Raw genomic sequence first — 16,430 nt, 5'->3', positions numbered from 1 at the left:
ATAACTGATGCTGGCTACTGTCATCATTGTAGTTACAGCCATTTTTAGGGTTCCGTACGACAAAAGGAAAAACGAAACCCTTATAGGAACACTTTGTTGTCTGGCTGTCTGTCCGTCGGTCCGTCTGTCGTGTCTGTCAAGAAAACTTATAGGGTACTTCCCGTTGACTTAGAATCATGCAAGTCAAGTAGGTACTAAGAGTCTTATAACACAAGTAAAGGAAAAATCCAAAAACTGCGAATTTGTGGTTACTTCATTAAAAAAAAAACTATTTTAACTTATTTTAATGCATAATAGTTTTTGATTTATCGTGTAAAAAGTCGTAAAAATATCCGAGTACGGAACCCTCGGTGCGTGTGAGTCTGACTCGCACTTGGCTGTTTTTTTATAATTCTGCATCTATAACCAAGCCAGGCTAGCTTAGTTATAAATTATCAGCTCTTTTCTAGTTATCTAGTTACTGTAACCTTCACTTGTCGCGGGTGTTATTTTTTAATTTACACTAGTTAAGTATTTATTTTATTAACCCCCGACCCAAAAAGAGTCTGTGTATCTGTGTATCTGTCTGTGGCATCGTAGCGCCTAAACGAATGAACCGATTTTAATTTACTTTTTTTTGTTTGAAAGGTGGCTTGGCTTGATCAAGAGTGTTCTTAGCTATAATCCAAAAAAAATGGTTCAGCTGTTGAAAAGTTATCAGCTCTTTTCTAGTTTTCTTGTAGAAAAGAAGGTTAGATAACCCTTAGGTTCATAATATTCAAGTGTCAATTGACAAATGTCAAGCTGTCACGATGGACGTTGCCTAGATACATAATTATTTATTTGAAAATGATGTTTTGGAAAACTCAGATACTTTGGATCGTAGGCGCGGAATCATAGCGGAATAGTCCAAGAAAATCGGTTCAGCCGTTTGGAAGTTATCAGCTCTTTTCTAGTTACTGTAACCTTCACTTGTCGGGGGTGTTGAAAATTTTTAATTTACACTTGTTTATATTATGCCATACCTGTATCAACTAGGGCATACTATCTGCCCAAAAAGAAAATATTTATGAAAAAACTTATAGGTTACCAAAAGTCGCATTACCTACCAAAAGTTTTCAATACGTCCCTTGCCCTAAACATATCAATCGAACAAATCCCGAACAAAGAAAGTTCTTAGTTTGTTTATTTCTTCGCAAAGTCCGCAAAGTATCCTTTATTTCTATCAATGTCCAGATCCGTAGCAAAAGTTTGTTAATGTTTAAACCTTTTGTGGGTCACAAGATAGGGTCATCAGTCAGAGGTTTTCTCAGTTTGGGTAGCGCCCAGGAAGGATTTCAAAAGTTTTTCAGTAAATGTATATCCTGCGGAATTTTACTGAGTAAAAAACCCGTTCAACCTTTTAATATGGGTACCTTCAGTCAAGAGTGAATAGGCAACTTCTAGGCAAGCGCGCTCCATCTTAGGCTGCATCATCACTTGCTAGCAGGTCTGATTGCAGCCAAGCGCTAGTCTGTAAATTAAAAAAAAAACCGGCCAAGTGCAAGTCACCTATAGTCTATACCAAGACATAGTCTATACCAACCAAGACATAGTCTATAACAACCAAGACATAGTCTATATCTCACCTCGTATATAGTCTATACCAAGTGGGGTATCATATTATGAAAGGGCTTTACATTCTAAAACAGATTTTTTTTTATTTTTATGCATTATCGTTTTTGATTTATCGTGCAAAATGTCGGAAAAATACCCGAGTGCGGCACCCTCGGTGCGCGAGTCTGACTCGCACTTGGCCGGTTTTTTTTAATGTTTAACGTCCTTCAGGTCAGTTTTTGTATAAAAATATGTAGCCTATGTCACCCAGACCATAATAACGAAATGATTGACAGTTGACACATCATTCATCAAAATTGGTTCAGTTATATCGTACACCAGGTACGCGTAGCGCCTAAATTAGACGCTACGTGTACACACAGAATCTGATATAAATATACACACATACTTACATAGACTGCTAAAATCATAACCCTTCCTTTTGGCTTTGGCGGCCGTAGTCGGGTAAAAAACGGTTCCCGCAAAGAATCGGATGTGCCTGTGTGTACGTACCTTTTCGCTCGGAAATCTGGAGTTCTCTTTATTTTATTAGTTTATAAATTTTACAGGAGGCAACCCTAGCGCCAATTCCCAAAGGGCGCGAACTTCTAAAGTAACAAAGTTAAAATGGGATCTAATTTGTTATAGAGATGGCGAGGGACGGATTATTACAGACTTTAGAAGAATCATCACCATCATCATCACCTATTGAATACGGCTATTGTATTAATACCGACTACAGTACCCGGCAGGAAATATTGTCCATCGGCCTTTAGAAAGGGATAGCGGTTTCGTAGAGCGCCGTCTCTTTCGTTGAGACCGACACAATCCATACTATCACATCACATCACACTATAATATTATGAAGGAGAATAATATTATAAAGGAGAAAGTTTGTATGTGTGTGTGTGTGTGTGTGTGTGCGTGTGTGTATGTTTGTTTGTTACTCCTTCACGCACAAACTACTGGACGGATTGGGCTGGATTATACCCTGGATTAGCACATAGGCTACTTTTTATCCCGGAAAATCAAAGAGTTTCCTGTCAAGGCCCAACAGTTTAACCGATTCTGACGTTTGGTACAGGGTTAGCTTATATCCCGGGGACAAACATAGACTACTTTTTATCCCGGAAAATCAAAAAGTTCCCATGGGCTTCTAAAAGACCCATCTGGTCCGCGTGGATTTAGGTTTTTTTTGATCCCGTAGGAACTCTTTCATTTTCCGGGATAAAAATTGTCTATATCAGTTTCCGGGATACTAGCTACACCTCTGTACAAAATTTCATATAAATCAGATAAATAGATGGGTCTTTCAGAATCCCGTGGGAACTCTTTGATTTTCCGGGATAAAAAGTATTCTATGTCCTTTCCCGAGATGTAAGCTAACTCTGTAAGTACAAAATTACCTACCAAATTTTATTTTATATAAATTGGTTAATCGGATGAGCCTTTAAGAATCCCGTGGGAGCTCTATGATTTTCCGGGATAAAAAGCATTCTATGTCCTTTCTCGGGATATAAGGTAACTCTGTATCTTTCATCAAAAACGGTTAAACTGTTGGGCCGTGAAAAGCTAGCAGAAAGACAAACAGACACTTTCGCATTTATAATATTAATTATGGATGTAGATATTCATATAAATTAATGTTATAGTCGGTTTTAACCCCAGGAGCATCCCAGGATACATAATTTAATTATTTTTCTCAGGAACAACCGTTTAGGAAGGCTTAATTAAATTAAACAGACTTACATAGCAGGTACAAGCAATTAGGTTCCATGGCTTACAAAAGAACACAAGTTTTACTTATTATTAGCTGATGCCCGCGACTTCGTTCGCGTGGATGTAGGTTTTTTAAAATTCCCGTGGGAACTCTTTGATTTCCCGGGATAAAAAGTAGCCTATGTGCTAATCCAGGGTATAATCTATCTCCATTTTCAGCCCAATCCGTCCAGTAGTTTTTGCGTGAAGGAGTAACAAACACACACACACACACACACACACACACACACACACACACACACACACACACACACACACACACACACACATACAAACTTTCGCCTTTATAATATTAGTGTGATTTCTATAATTAAAGTGAAAACCTCAGGAAAACTTAATTAAAAACTGTTCTTCGTATGCAAGTTTGACTCAGACAGGGTTCCGTACCATGGTAAGATACGAGATCTTGTACGATAGCTAACGGCCATCATACAAGAAGTATTTTTTTAACCCCCGACCCAAAAAGAGGGGTGTTATAAGTTTGACGTGTGTATCTGTGTATCTGTGTGTCTGTGTATCTGTGTATCTGTCTGTGGCACCGTAGCGCCTAAACTAATGAACCGATTTTAATTTAGTTTTTTTTGTTTGAAAGGTGACTTGATCGAGAGTGTTCTTAGCTATAATCCAAGAAAATCGGTTCAGCCGTTTGAAAGTTATCACCTCTTTTCTAGTTACTGTAACCTTCACTTGTCGGGGGTGTTATAAATTTTTAATTTACACTTGTTTTTAAATTTTCATAGCAGCTATTTCAAATTTTTTTTTTGTTATTATAGTTGCAATGAAGCTGTGATTTAACCACCTAGTGGTTAGAACGTCCGGCTCCTAATCGGAAGTCGCGGGTTCGATCCCGGACACGCACCTCTAACTTTTCAGAAAAATATCACTTGCTTTAACGGTGAAGGAAAACATCGCGAGGAATCCTGCATGCCTGAGAGTTCTCCATGTTCTCAAAGGTGTGTGAAGTCTGCCAATCCGCATTGGGCCAGCGTGGCAGACTATGGCCTAAACCCTTCTCACTCTGAGAAGAGACCCGTACACAGCTGTAGTGGACTGGCAATGGTTTGAACATGATAGGGGCAATAGAAATAAACACACATTATGTTACAACCATAGATATGTAGTTACAACTCTCCATCTATTACGGTACGCGAGATACAGCCCGATGACAGACAGATAGACAGACAGACGGACGGACGCACGGATAGCGGAGGCTTAGTAATAGGGTCCTAGGCAGCTTTCAGGTACAGATTACAGAACCCTAAAAACCTAAATCCATTAATATTATGTTACTTTTCCTCGAGATTACATGGTTTATGTATGAAATATTATATCTTCAAAATAAAACTATGTATCTCAGAATAACCAATAAATGATAGAGACATCGAATTCATTGAAGGATAAAGGCATTACAAACATAAATAACACTGACCCGTACTAATACAAATAGGTACGCTGGACATGTAATTGCAGATCTGTGGCTCGATTCCGAAAAACCTGCATCAACCATTATTACGATTTGGCTGAATTTATTAAACACCGACCCAAAAAGAGGGGGTGTTAGAAGTTTGACGCGTGTATGTGTGTATCTGTCTGAGGCACCGTAGCTCCTAAACTAATGAACCGATTTTAATTTAGTATTTTGTTTGGAAGGTGGCTTGATCGAGAGTGTTCTTAGTTATAATCCAAGAAAATCGGTTCAGCCGTTTGAAAGTTGTCAGCTCTTTTCTAGTTACTGTAACCTTCACTTCTCGGGGGTGTTATAAATTTTTAATTTACACTTGTTTATGACACGCCTCTTCCAGCGTACTTGTATACGTCCATTTCAGTGATAAATAAACATTGGCAATGAATGTGAATTAGTTGTGATGTGTTCGGACCTTTGACCATCGGATCCGGATCACACAATTCAATTTTACTGTTAGTTTTTATCGCTTCCATTCGGTGACGAATGTTTTTCCAGTTCTAAAAATATATGTATAGCCTCGCTAATCCATACCACGGTAATATTTAATATTACCGTGTCCATACTAATATTATAAATGCGAAAGTGTGTCTGTCTGTCTGTTTGTCTGCTACGTTTTCACGGCCTAACCACTGAACCGATTTTAATGAAATTTGGTACAGACAGTTCCCACGGGATTTCGAAAAACCTAAATCCACGCGGGCGAAGTCGCGGGCATCGGCTAGTTTATACTAATTCTAACTTATACCTGCGGCTTCATCCACGTAGACTACACAAATTTCAAACCCCTATTTTACCCCTTAGGGGTTGAAAATCCGGCCTTTCAGCCCGATTCGTCCAGTATTAAAACACAAAAATGCCCCTCCTGAAAAGTAGACCTTTTGTAACAGTGGCGTTATTCGTAGGACACGACGATTTATTCGTCTTTGCACAGTCAAAGTCAAAGTCAAAATCATTTATTCAAAGTAGGTACAATTGTACTCCTTTTGATGGTCGGAATTGTTAAATTGTACGATATAGTGGTGATAATTAATTACGTAACTTAAAACTAAAGCTACGAGGGTTCTTAACGCGCCCAAGTCTGAGAAGAGCCCACAACAAACTCGGCCGGGTATTAACAGCAGTGTACCTTCTATACCTATACCATCAAGTATTCCGTGGCGATACCTGCAAGAATCCATTACTTTTTTTCTTCTTTAAATCTGGCTTTACTCTGATTAGCCAATGTCAAGTTTGTAGTTATTTTCAAGTTATTGAATCTATACAAGTATGGACCCCGTCTGTGCCGGCGCTCGCCGACACACGCACGGCACCCCCTTAGAGCGCTTTCCAGTCTGTTTTAACAAAAAAAAAAAAAAACACTCCAAAAAGGCAGAGCACGCCCACCAGCTAACACCAACACAGACGAAGTCAAAATCCATTACTAAGGCATTAGGCAATTCATTATTATTAACCTTCGGATTGAACCTACGCCCCTTCAAAGCAACGAGCTCATTAAATAATCCTTTAGCCTCCCAGGTTGTTCAAATACTACCGTGTTGAGGAACTTTCAAATGAAAATGGACTTTATTTCAACAATGTTAAAGTACATATTTGAATAACGATATATGCAAATGTAAATTGAAAATGAACTTTATTCAAACAACATCAAAGCATATATTTGAATAGCCTGTAATAACAGATGCAAATGTAAAATGAAAATGAACTTTGTATTGAAAGCTTTAAAGTATACATTTGAATAGATTTTAATATTATTGTATGCAAATGTCAATTGAATATGAGCTTTGTTGTTACAGAGTTTTGGTAGATATTAGCATTGCGCGGAATAGATAGATATTTGAACTATGTTTGTGATAGATAGGACAAAGTAATAAAAGTTAAAATAAAGCAAGAGTAGCCAATTGGCCACTTTTCGCTTTAGTATTGTACAAGGGTATTTTTACTTGGGCGCGTTTGGAAGTCTCGTAGCTTTAATTTTAAGTTACGTAATTAATTATCACCACTTATCGCCCAAATATAACAACTCCGAACATCAAAAGGAGTACAATAGTACCTACTTTGAATAATTTTGACTTTGACTTTGACTTACCCGACAGCGGCAAAGCCAAAAGGAAGAGTTAATGAGAGTTGTCTTGTCAATCGATAGACGCCCTCTGACGACTAAACATAGGTTAAATACAAGGATTTCCAGACACGATCTTGGCCAATTGTGATTGCAATTCATTCATCAACCCATGCCCAGCTCACTACTGAGCATGGGTTTCTCTCAGAATGAGAAGGGTTCTGGTCTTAGTCCACCATGCAAACCAAGTGAGGATTGACAAACGTCACACACCTTTAAGAACGTCATGAAGATTCAGATTCAGATTCAGATTTATTTATTTGCTTTCATGAAGATTACTCAGGCATGCAGGTTTCCTGACAATGTTTTCCTTCACCGCTAAACCAAGTGATATTTAATTGCTTAAAACGCGCATAACTCCGAAAATTTGGCGCAGTGAATCCCCGAACTCGCTATTATATTATATTCAACCATCAACCTCACTGAAATAGGATTATCTAAAATCAGCCTTACTAAAATATATTTACAACATCATTGTTTGACAATCAGAAAGTGTACAATAGTACCCAATTTCAATAAATGACTTTGACTTTGACTTTATATTCATGTTATGATAATATTTCTCTTAGCCCGCTCTACCCTGTAAGTAAATCTCTGTCTTAATAGTGACCCAAGCGAATACCAATTCAAAATAGACTCTATTTGTTTGTTCGTAAAGTGGGTATTTGAATAGCGTTGTGATATCGATTCGTATGGAAATGGGTGGACTGTGTATTTTTAGAATTCCGTGTAAAATTCACAAAAGGCTTTCGAGGTACTTGTAACTCTATATTCATTAAATATCAAATGATGCCTGCGATGGTTTTGATTTTCAAAAATCGCGTGGGAACTTTTTGATTTTCCGGGATATAAGAAAGGAGATAGAAAAAAAAACTATTTTTATTTGATATTTGAGTAACAAACACAAACACACACACATACATACACACAAACTTTCGCCTTTATAATTTACTAGCTGACGCCCGCGACTTCGTCCGCGTGGATTTAGGTTTTTCGAAATCCCGTGGGAACTCTTTGATTTTCCGGGATAAAAAGTAGCCTATGTGCTAATCCAGGGTATAATCTATCTCCATTCTAAATTTCATCCAAACCCGTCTTGTAGTTTTTGCGTGAAGGAGTAACAAACATACACACATATACATACACACAAACTTTCGCCTTTATAATACTAGTGTGAAGTCTGATGCCTGCCCCTAACAAGGCAGTTTGCAATAATGGCTGGGCACTAGCCCGTAACTAAAACAGATGCGTGTAATACCTATTACCTACCGTACTAACATTCATTCGTTAAGAGGGGTCTCTCCGTCACTCGCTTCATACAAACGTAGTTCCAATTTCATTTGAATATTAAGCAACCAAAGTCTACTAACTAATATCTATGTCTGTGGTTTTCCAGATTTCTGTTAAAAATTCGGTTTCAAAGTTACACGCGGTCTTAAAAATTTACATACAAATCTTTGAGCCCCTGTAATTTTAAAACTACATATTTTTAGAAAAATCTAAAACACCACAGACACAGATATTAGTTTCTAGAATATGTCTGCAAAATTTCATGGACTTTGGTTGCTTAATATTCAAATGAAATTGGAACTACGATTGTATGAAGCGAGTGACGGAGAGAGCCCTGTTAACGCTAGGGTCTCTACATACGTACCGGATACCGGATAATAAGTTTTAGAAAAACGAAAACCGGCCAAGTGCGAGTCAGACTCGCGCACTGAGAGTTCCGTACTCGGGTATTTTTTCTAACATTTTGCACGATAAATCAAAAACTGTTATGCATAAAAATAAATAAAAATCCGTTTTAGAATGTACAGGTAAGGCCCTTTAATATGATACCCCACTTGGTATAGTTATCTTACTTTGAAAATTAAAACTCATTTTAATTTTTTTTTAATGATGTAACCACAAAGCGGTTTTCAGATTTATTCCTGTACTTGTGCTATAAGACCTACCTACCTACCAAATTTCATGATTCTAGGTCAACGGGAAGTACCCTATAGGATTTCTTGACAGACAGACAGACAACAAAGTGATCCTATAAGAGTTCCGTTTTTCCTTTTGAGCTATGGAGCCCTAAAAAAAGTCTGGCAACCTCTGATCTTGTATAACATTAAGGCTGGGCCAGACTGTTTTAAACAAGCCCTTCACATTACCAACGGCGGTTTACAACAGTGTAAAACCGCGTGTTGTATTGTAAACCGCCGTTGGAGACCGATGTGGAGGGCTTGTTTAAAACAGTCTGGCCCAGCCTTTAGTATGGATAAACGTCTAGTTTGTAAAGACCCTTAGTCCCTAATAAATATGTGTTCATGCTACCCCTATCGCATTTGTTCACATTAATTTCATATTGCCTTTTTTATGGTAGGAAAATTATTTGCAGAGAGAAATAAAGTAAGAGATACAATGTGGTAGTAAACATTCAATTGAAGAAAACATTAGGACAAGTGTGAGTTTTTTAACTCACCCCCTGGCCTAAATGGAAGAGCCCTCGATAGCTCAACGGTTGAGGAGCGGATTGAATTCGACGGTTGACGGTTCAAACCCCACCCGTTGCACTATTGTCGTACCCACTCCTGGCACAAGCTTTACGCTTAATTGGAGGGGAAAGGGTAGTATTATTCATCATTAGCATGGTTAATATTCTTTAAAAAAAACTTTTTAGGTAACTCACCACCTCTTTTCCACTCATCGAGCGAGACGGTGCCGTCTGCGTCGTAATCTATCTCATTTTAACCCCGACCCAAAAAGAGGGGTGTTATAAGTTTGACGTGTGTATCTGTGTATCTGTCTGTGGCATCGTAGCTCCTAAACTAATGAACCGATTTTAATTTAAGTAGTTTTTTTAGTTTGAAAGGTGGCTTGATCGAGAGTGTTCTTAGCTATAATCCAAGAAAATCGGTTCAGCCGTTTGAAAGTTATCAGCTCTTTTCTAGTTACTGCAACCTTCACTTGTCGGGGGTGTTATAATTTTTTTATTTACACTTAGTTAATACTTACGTTTTAAGAAATCAGTCAAAATAATGAGTTTGACGAGAGTTACTCACAAATTAGTCGATAGTCGATACTAATTTCTTAAACTGGACACTTTCAAATAAAGATTTTCATATAAACCTGTGGAGATGATACTGCCATTGGCGCTATTAGAATGCCATAATAGCCTACTTTGTCGTATTAGTTTACGAATTGCGAAAAACCAAATTAAATTTGAATTTCGCGGGCAGACCCGTGTAACCTTAAGTGCACCGATAGTTCGCGACAGGTCGACATGGCGATCGGGGTGGGGACGCCCCGAATACCCGCACAGCACCCACGCTACTCACCTCATACCCCCAATTGCCATGTCGATCTGTCGTGTACTAGTGTAGGGGTGGCGCTTCCAAATCGACGATACCCACCTATCTATCCATACTTAATATTATAAATGCGAAAGTGTGTCTGTCTGTCTGACTGCTACCTTTTCACGGTCCAACAGCTTTACCGATTCTGACAAAAAGTACAGGGTTAGCTTATATCCCGGGGACGGACATAGGCAACTTTTTATCCCAGAAAATCAAAGAGTTCCCACGGGATTCCTAAAAACCCGTCCGCTTAACCGATTTGTATGAAAGGTAGCGAGGTAGCTTTCGTCCCTGTTATAATTGACATAGGCAACTTTTTATCCCGGAAAATCAAACAGTTCCCACAGGATCTTTTAAAACCTGCGAAGCGGACGAAGTCGCTGGCATCTTCTAGTAGAAAATGTTAAAGGAAAATACCTATTATAGAAAAAATTGAAACCATTCAAAGGATTTGTGTGGGAGTCGCATCGTCAACAAACAGAGTACCCACCCACTACCTAATAATATTCTAATCTGTGAAATTCTGAAGAATCGAAGATGGCGCCGTTGCCATGGCCACCGTTGCATGGCAACCGGCAGGGCTTTGAAAACGCGCGTTTCAGGTATTCAAGGGCGTTATCTGGGAATATTATGACAACATTGACAAAACAGAGATTTTACTAAATTGTAGAGCGGCTTTTCAAAAATTTTAGGGTTCCCTATCGTTCCGTTAGCCCTAAAGGATCACTTTGTTGTCTGTCTGTCTGTCTGTCCGTCCGTCCGTCCGTCCGTCGTGTCTGTCAAGAAACCTATAGGGTACTTCCCGTTGACCTAGAATCATGAAATTTGGCAGGTAGGTAGGTCTCATAGCACAAGTACAGGAATAAATCTGAAAACTGCGAATTTGTGGTCACATCATTTAAAAAGAAACTAAAATTTGTTTCAATTTTCAAAGTAAGATAACTATACCAAGTGGGGTATCATATGAAATGGTCTTACCTGTACATTCTAAAACAGATTTCTATTTATTTTTATGAATAATTTTTGATTTATCGTGCAAAATGTCAGAAAAATACCCGAGTACGGAACCCTGATGCGCGAGTCTGACTATAAAAAGTAGCGAGTAAACGAGCAGGCGGGTCACCAGATGTCAAGTGATTACCGCCGCCCATGAACATTTGTAGCACCAAAGGAACCGCCGATGCGTTGCCAGTCTTTCAGAAATTTGTTGGTCCGCCCCTTGAATAATCCCATCTAGTCTGTCTGAATGAGAAATTGTACTCTCTTCTTACGATTGTCGTTTAATATTGTTTCAGGACATCGACTTTGAAGGCTTCCGGTGGTTCTTGGACACATTCCTTGAAGTCACTACGCCGGATGAACTGTCCAGGTAAATAAATCGACCGTCAAGATCACCATCAACACATTGCCGGCTCATTACTGAGCACGGATCTTCGTCAAAAACCAAAGAAGTCCTCAATATCTTAAAGGCGTCTATATCTGTACCAGCTATATTCACATATTCAATCAAGCCCGACTAATTTCGAATCTATCTGGGGTCCTTTTTTTTCTCTCTCTCTCGTCTGACTTTACAAAGATTAGCCAATGTCAAGTTTGTAGTTATTTGTAACAAGTTAGTTAAACTATACCACTATGGACCCCGTCTGTGCCGGTGCTCGCCGACACACGCACGGCACCCCCTTAGAGCGCTTTCCAATCAGTTTTAACAAAAAAAAAACACTCCAAAAAGGCAGAGTACGCCCGCCAGTTAACACCAACACAGACGAAGTCCTGGGGTCCTTTAAAGCTATGTTCTCTTTTCCAGGCATCTGTTCCTATCGTTCGTGCGTAGGGACAAGAGGCCAGCCCTACGGGAAATGGCCGCCGCCAGTTCTACTACCGCATGCGCTGCCGTCACCGCTCATGCTGACCACCAGGTACCTGCTGATCTTCTATCTCTTCCTAGGTTTCTTTTCCTCCTTTGGTGCGGCTAACCGACACTCCACTCCAGCCGAACTCCAAAATCTTACCAGGCCACCCAAGTCAGCGAGGACTTCAGGAAGGGTTGCTGGGGAGCCAATGTAGGTGTAGCGGTTGCCACATTCGCAAGAAGATGTCGCTTCTATACTCAATCAATCAACAACGCTCGATACACGACCTACGGCCTAGATGGCAGCACGGGTAGCTTAATTGGCATACAAGGAGAAACACGCAACTTCGCATCGACAGAGCGTTTACCAAATTGGACTATATATAGAAGTTTCAACGTACTACCGTCGGCCCAGCTGGCGCTACCGAGCACAACACCGCTCGGTTGGGAAATTTCCCTATTGGTACGGTTGAGCACACAGCCACGCTCCCGTGCATAGGCTTCTCGTTAGGCTGATACATCGCTGCATTTGCGTCTCATCCGTGTAATATTTCATGTAATGTCTATATATAGAGAAATGTGCAGCGCCCAGACAAGTCGACAAGACTTATACCCGGCTGAGTTTGTTGTGGGCTCTTCTCAGACTTGGTCGCGTTTGGAACACTCGTAGATTTAGTTTTAAGTTACGTAATTAATTATCGCCACTATATCGTACTTTAACAATTAAATAATTAAATAAAATAAAAAATATGGTAATGTTTTATTTTGCAGGGCAAACTCAGCCTCGCGTCAAAGATCCACGGTTTGGCAGAAAGATTACAGCAACTAGGGAAGAGTTCAGCGGACTCGGTTGATGGCGCTGACAAAGCTTCTCGGAGTAGAACTGGTGGGTACATAGGAGCTCTATGCTATTTGTTCATCATCGTCAGCTTGCGGATGCCCACTGTTGGGCACAGGCTTCCACCAATGAGTGCCACCATACTATCCCCACTCTACCTCATCAGGCTGCTTCTTTCCACCATAATTATATCGTTAGTCTATGATGTTATAGCGGGCGATGAAGAGAGCTTAAAGTTTATCTACGTGATCAAATCAGAAATGAAGAGATCTTTAGTCATTTTCTAAGTCAAATCTTAGGCCACATCATCACTATCCATCAGGTGTGATTGTGTCAAGACATTTTCTAGGTAAATGCGATCCATTTCAAGCCACATGATCACTTTCCATCAGGTATGATTGTGGTCAAGAGCTTGCCTATGACGAATTAAAAAAAGAATCGTAGGAGAACTAGAATAGACATAGCTCAATGGGTTGAGAAGCTGAAGTCGCCATGGGCAAGGAACATAGTTCGAATAACCGATAGACTTTGGGGTCCCAAGGAGACCTTGCACCGGGGAAAAAGCAAGGTTAGAAGACAACGGCCCATTAGGTGGACTGACGACATTAAATGAGTTGTAGGGTACTGTTGGATTCAGAGTAATTCAGAATAATTCAGTAAGTATTGCCCTCGTAGCTTTAGTTTTAAGTTACGTAATTAATTATTATCAGCACTATATCGTACAAATTTAACAATTTCGACTATCAAAAGGAGTACAATTGAATTATTACTTTGAATAAATGATTTTGACCTTGACTTTACCTAGAGCTAAAGGCACGGCGTTACCTTTTACCAACAAACTGCTGTGCAGTTTGGCGAGGTTTAAGTTTTAAATTCATGTGCTTTATCACAGTAAATAAATAAATTAACAAGTGTAAATTAAAAATTTATAACACCCCCGACAAGTGAAGGTTACAAGTAACTAGAAAAGAGCTGATAACTTTCAAACGGCTGAACCGATTTTCTTGGATTATAGCTGAGAACACTCTCGATCAAGCCACATTTCAAACAAAAAAACTAAATTAGAATCGGTTCATTACTTTAGGAGCTACGATGCCACAGACAGATACACAGATACACACGTCAAACTTATAACACCCCTCTTTTTGGGTTGGGGGTTAAAAAAAAGACGATGCAATGCCGCGGTATGTGGAAGCCGTGGACGTCTATCGGCTGATAATGTTGGTGGGAACAAGGCGGGGAAGGAAGAGTTTAATGTAGGATTCTGAAGAAACTTCTTCTTTCACAGGCAGCGTCCACCCAATGTTCTCCGTGACAACGCACCCCTCATATTCATCACACGAACTGTGTCTGGGTCGTCTGGAGAACAGTCCGAGTCACAGCCAGATGTCACGCAACTCTAGTAGGAAGAGCAGCAACTCCTTGCGAGTCAACCAGTCCACTAAAATAGAAGGTACCTGCTCTCTTTTTCTCTCTATAACCTCAATAGGCTTGTACTCAGAAAATACTTAGTTGTTCTTCAAACCTTTTAACCCTGATGTAGCAAGCTAAGTACTGTTGATGGTGAATTGATATTGTGTACCAAGTACGGAATAAATCGTTGTTATTCGGGTTCGAAGTCCTCAACCCTGATGCTACAGGAGAATTGCACTCATTTTTAGAATTAGATGAGATTTAGAGTACAGAACTGGGAAGTTCAGCAAATTTTGCAAAAAATTATGGTTTATTGATATTGTGTACCAAATATGGAATAGATCGTTGAAGTTCTGGTCTCAACTCTTCAACCCTGATGCTGTCTGGATACTGCATTCCGACGCCGTGGAGATTAAGGTACTGTTGATGGTGAATAGATATTGTGTACCAAGTAGGTACGGAATAAATCGTAGAATAGAATAGAATAGATTTTTATCCAAATAAAGTTTTACAAGTGCTTTTGAATCGTCAAATAAATAATTTACCACTGGTCCGGAATGCAGTGCCTACCGAGAAGAACCGGAACAAAGAGTAGTACGTCGGGTCCCAACCCCTCAACCCTGATTTTGCAGGAGTACAGTACTCCTAAGTCGTAGAAATTTAGCAAAATTTGCTAAAAATGATAGTGAATTGATATTATGTACCAAGTATCATTAATCATTGATCTCTGGATCCCAACTCCTCAACCCTAATGCTACAGGAGAACTGCACTCATTTTTTTTTTAAATAAAAATATATTATGATAAAGTCGTATGGACCTTAAAATTAAGACCTCAACATGTTGTGTAGTTTGAAGTCGGTTTTTGAAGTTTTCTTTCTTGGATTTGTACTTATTGTTGTTATGAGTTATGCCTCTAGTTATTTTATGAACATTTCATACATTTTGCAGACTACAAACACCTCATGCGTCGACCCTCCACTATAGAAGTCCACACAGCGAGGGTTTCCCTCAAGGACATCGTATGCTACCTCTCCCTTCTAGAAGCTGGCAGACCAGAAGATAAGTTGGAGTGTGAGTAAAAAAGATCTTTTACTGATACCTAAGATGAATAAAATAAAAAAACCCCGGTCAAGTGCGAGTCTTGGCCGGTTTTTGGTGTCCCGTATGTACCTCAAAAGGAAAAATGGAACCTTTATAGGATCACTTTGTTGTCTGTCTGTCTGTCTAGCTGTTCATCTGTAGTGTCTGTGAAGTAAACCTATAGGGTACTTCCCGTTGACCTAGAATCATGAAAGGCAGATAGGTAGGTCTTGTAGCACAAGTAAAGAAAAAAATCCGAAAATGGTGAATTTGTGGTTACATCACAAAAAAAAATGTGTTCATGAACAAATAAATTAGTATTTTTAATTTTCAAAGTAAGATAAATATACCAAAGTGGGGTATCATAATATGAAAGGGCTGTACCTGTACATTCCTAAATAGATCATACTATCATCACACTATATATCACACTAATATTATAAAGGCGAAAGTTTGTGTGTGTGTGTGTGTGTGTGTGTGTGTGTGTGTGTGTGTGTGTGTGTGTGTGTGTGTGTGTGTGTGTTTGTTACTCCTTCACGCAAAAACTACTCGACGGATTTGGCTGAAATTCGGAATGGAAATAGATAATATCCTGGATTAGCACATAGGCTACTCTTTATCCCGGAAAATCAAAGAGTTCCCACGGGATTTTCAAAAAAAACTTCATCCACGCGAACGAAGTCGCGGACATCAGCTAGTTTTTAACGATATATTGATTCGTATTTTAACTTTCAGTCATGTTCCGCCTTTACGACACGGATGGTAACGGCGTTTTGGACACCAACGAGATGGACTGCATCGTTAACCAGATGATGACAGTTGCTGAGTACCTGGGCTGGGAGACGTCGGAGTTAAAACCGGTGAGATATCTGTGATCATGGTCAAGCCATCGCCGGCGCACTACAGAGCACAGGTCTCCTCTCAGAGTGAGAAGGGTTTTGGCCATAGTTCCGAGTTTTTGACGTGACAA

At 39.5% G+C, this 16,430-nt stretch overlaps 1 protein-coding gene across 1 annotated transcript in view; it reads left to right on the top strand.

Moving 5' to 3' along the window:
• Positions 1–16,430, top strand: part of LOC123878970 (diacylglycerol kinase 1) — an 84,378-nt gene that overhangs the window by 55,402 nt on the left and 12,546 nt on the right. The window contains exons 4-9 of the mRNA XM_045926374.1: positions 11,575–11,648; positions 12,084–12,195; positions 12,900–13,014; positions 14,255–14,419; positions 15,329–15,451; positions 16,196–16,320. Of these exons, the coding sequence (XP_045782330.1) occupies positions 11,575–11,648; positions 12,084–12,195; positions 12,900–13,014; positions 14,255–14,419; positions 15,329–15,451; positions 16,196–16,320 (714 nt within the window). The remainder of the gene's footprint in view (positions 1–11,574; positions 11,649–12,083; positions 12,196–12,899; positions 13,015–14,254; positions 14,420–15,328; positions 15,452–16,195; positions 16,321–16,430) is intronic.

This window comes from Maniola jurtina, chromosome 27, assembly GCF_905333055.1.
Source record: "Maniola jurtina chromosome 27, ilManJurt1.1, whole genome shotgun sequence".
Lineage (NCBI taxonomy): Eukaryota > Metazoa > Arthropoda > Insecta > Lepidoptera > Nymphalidae > Maniola > Maniola jurtina.
Note: the sequence above shows the minus strand (reverse complement) of the source record. Positions and strands in the feature narration are given on the sequence as shown.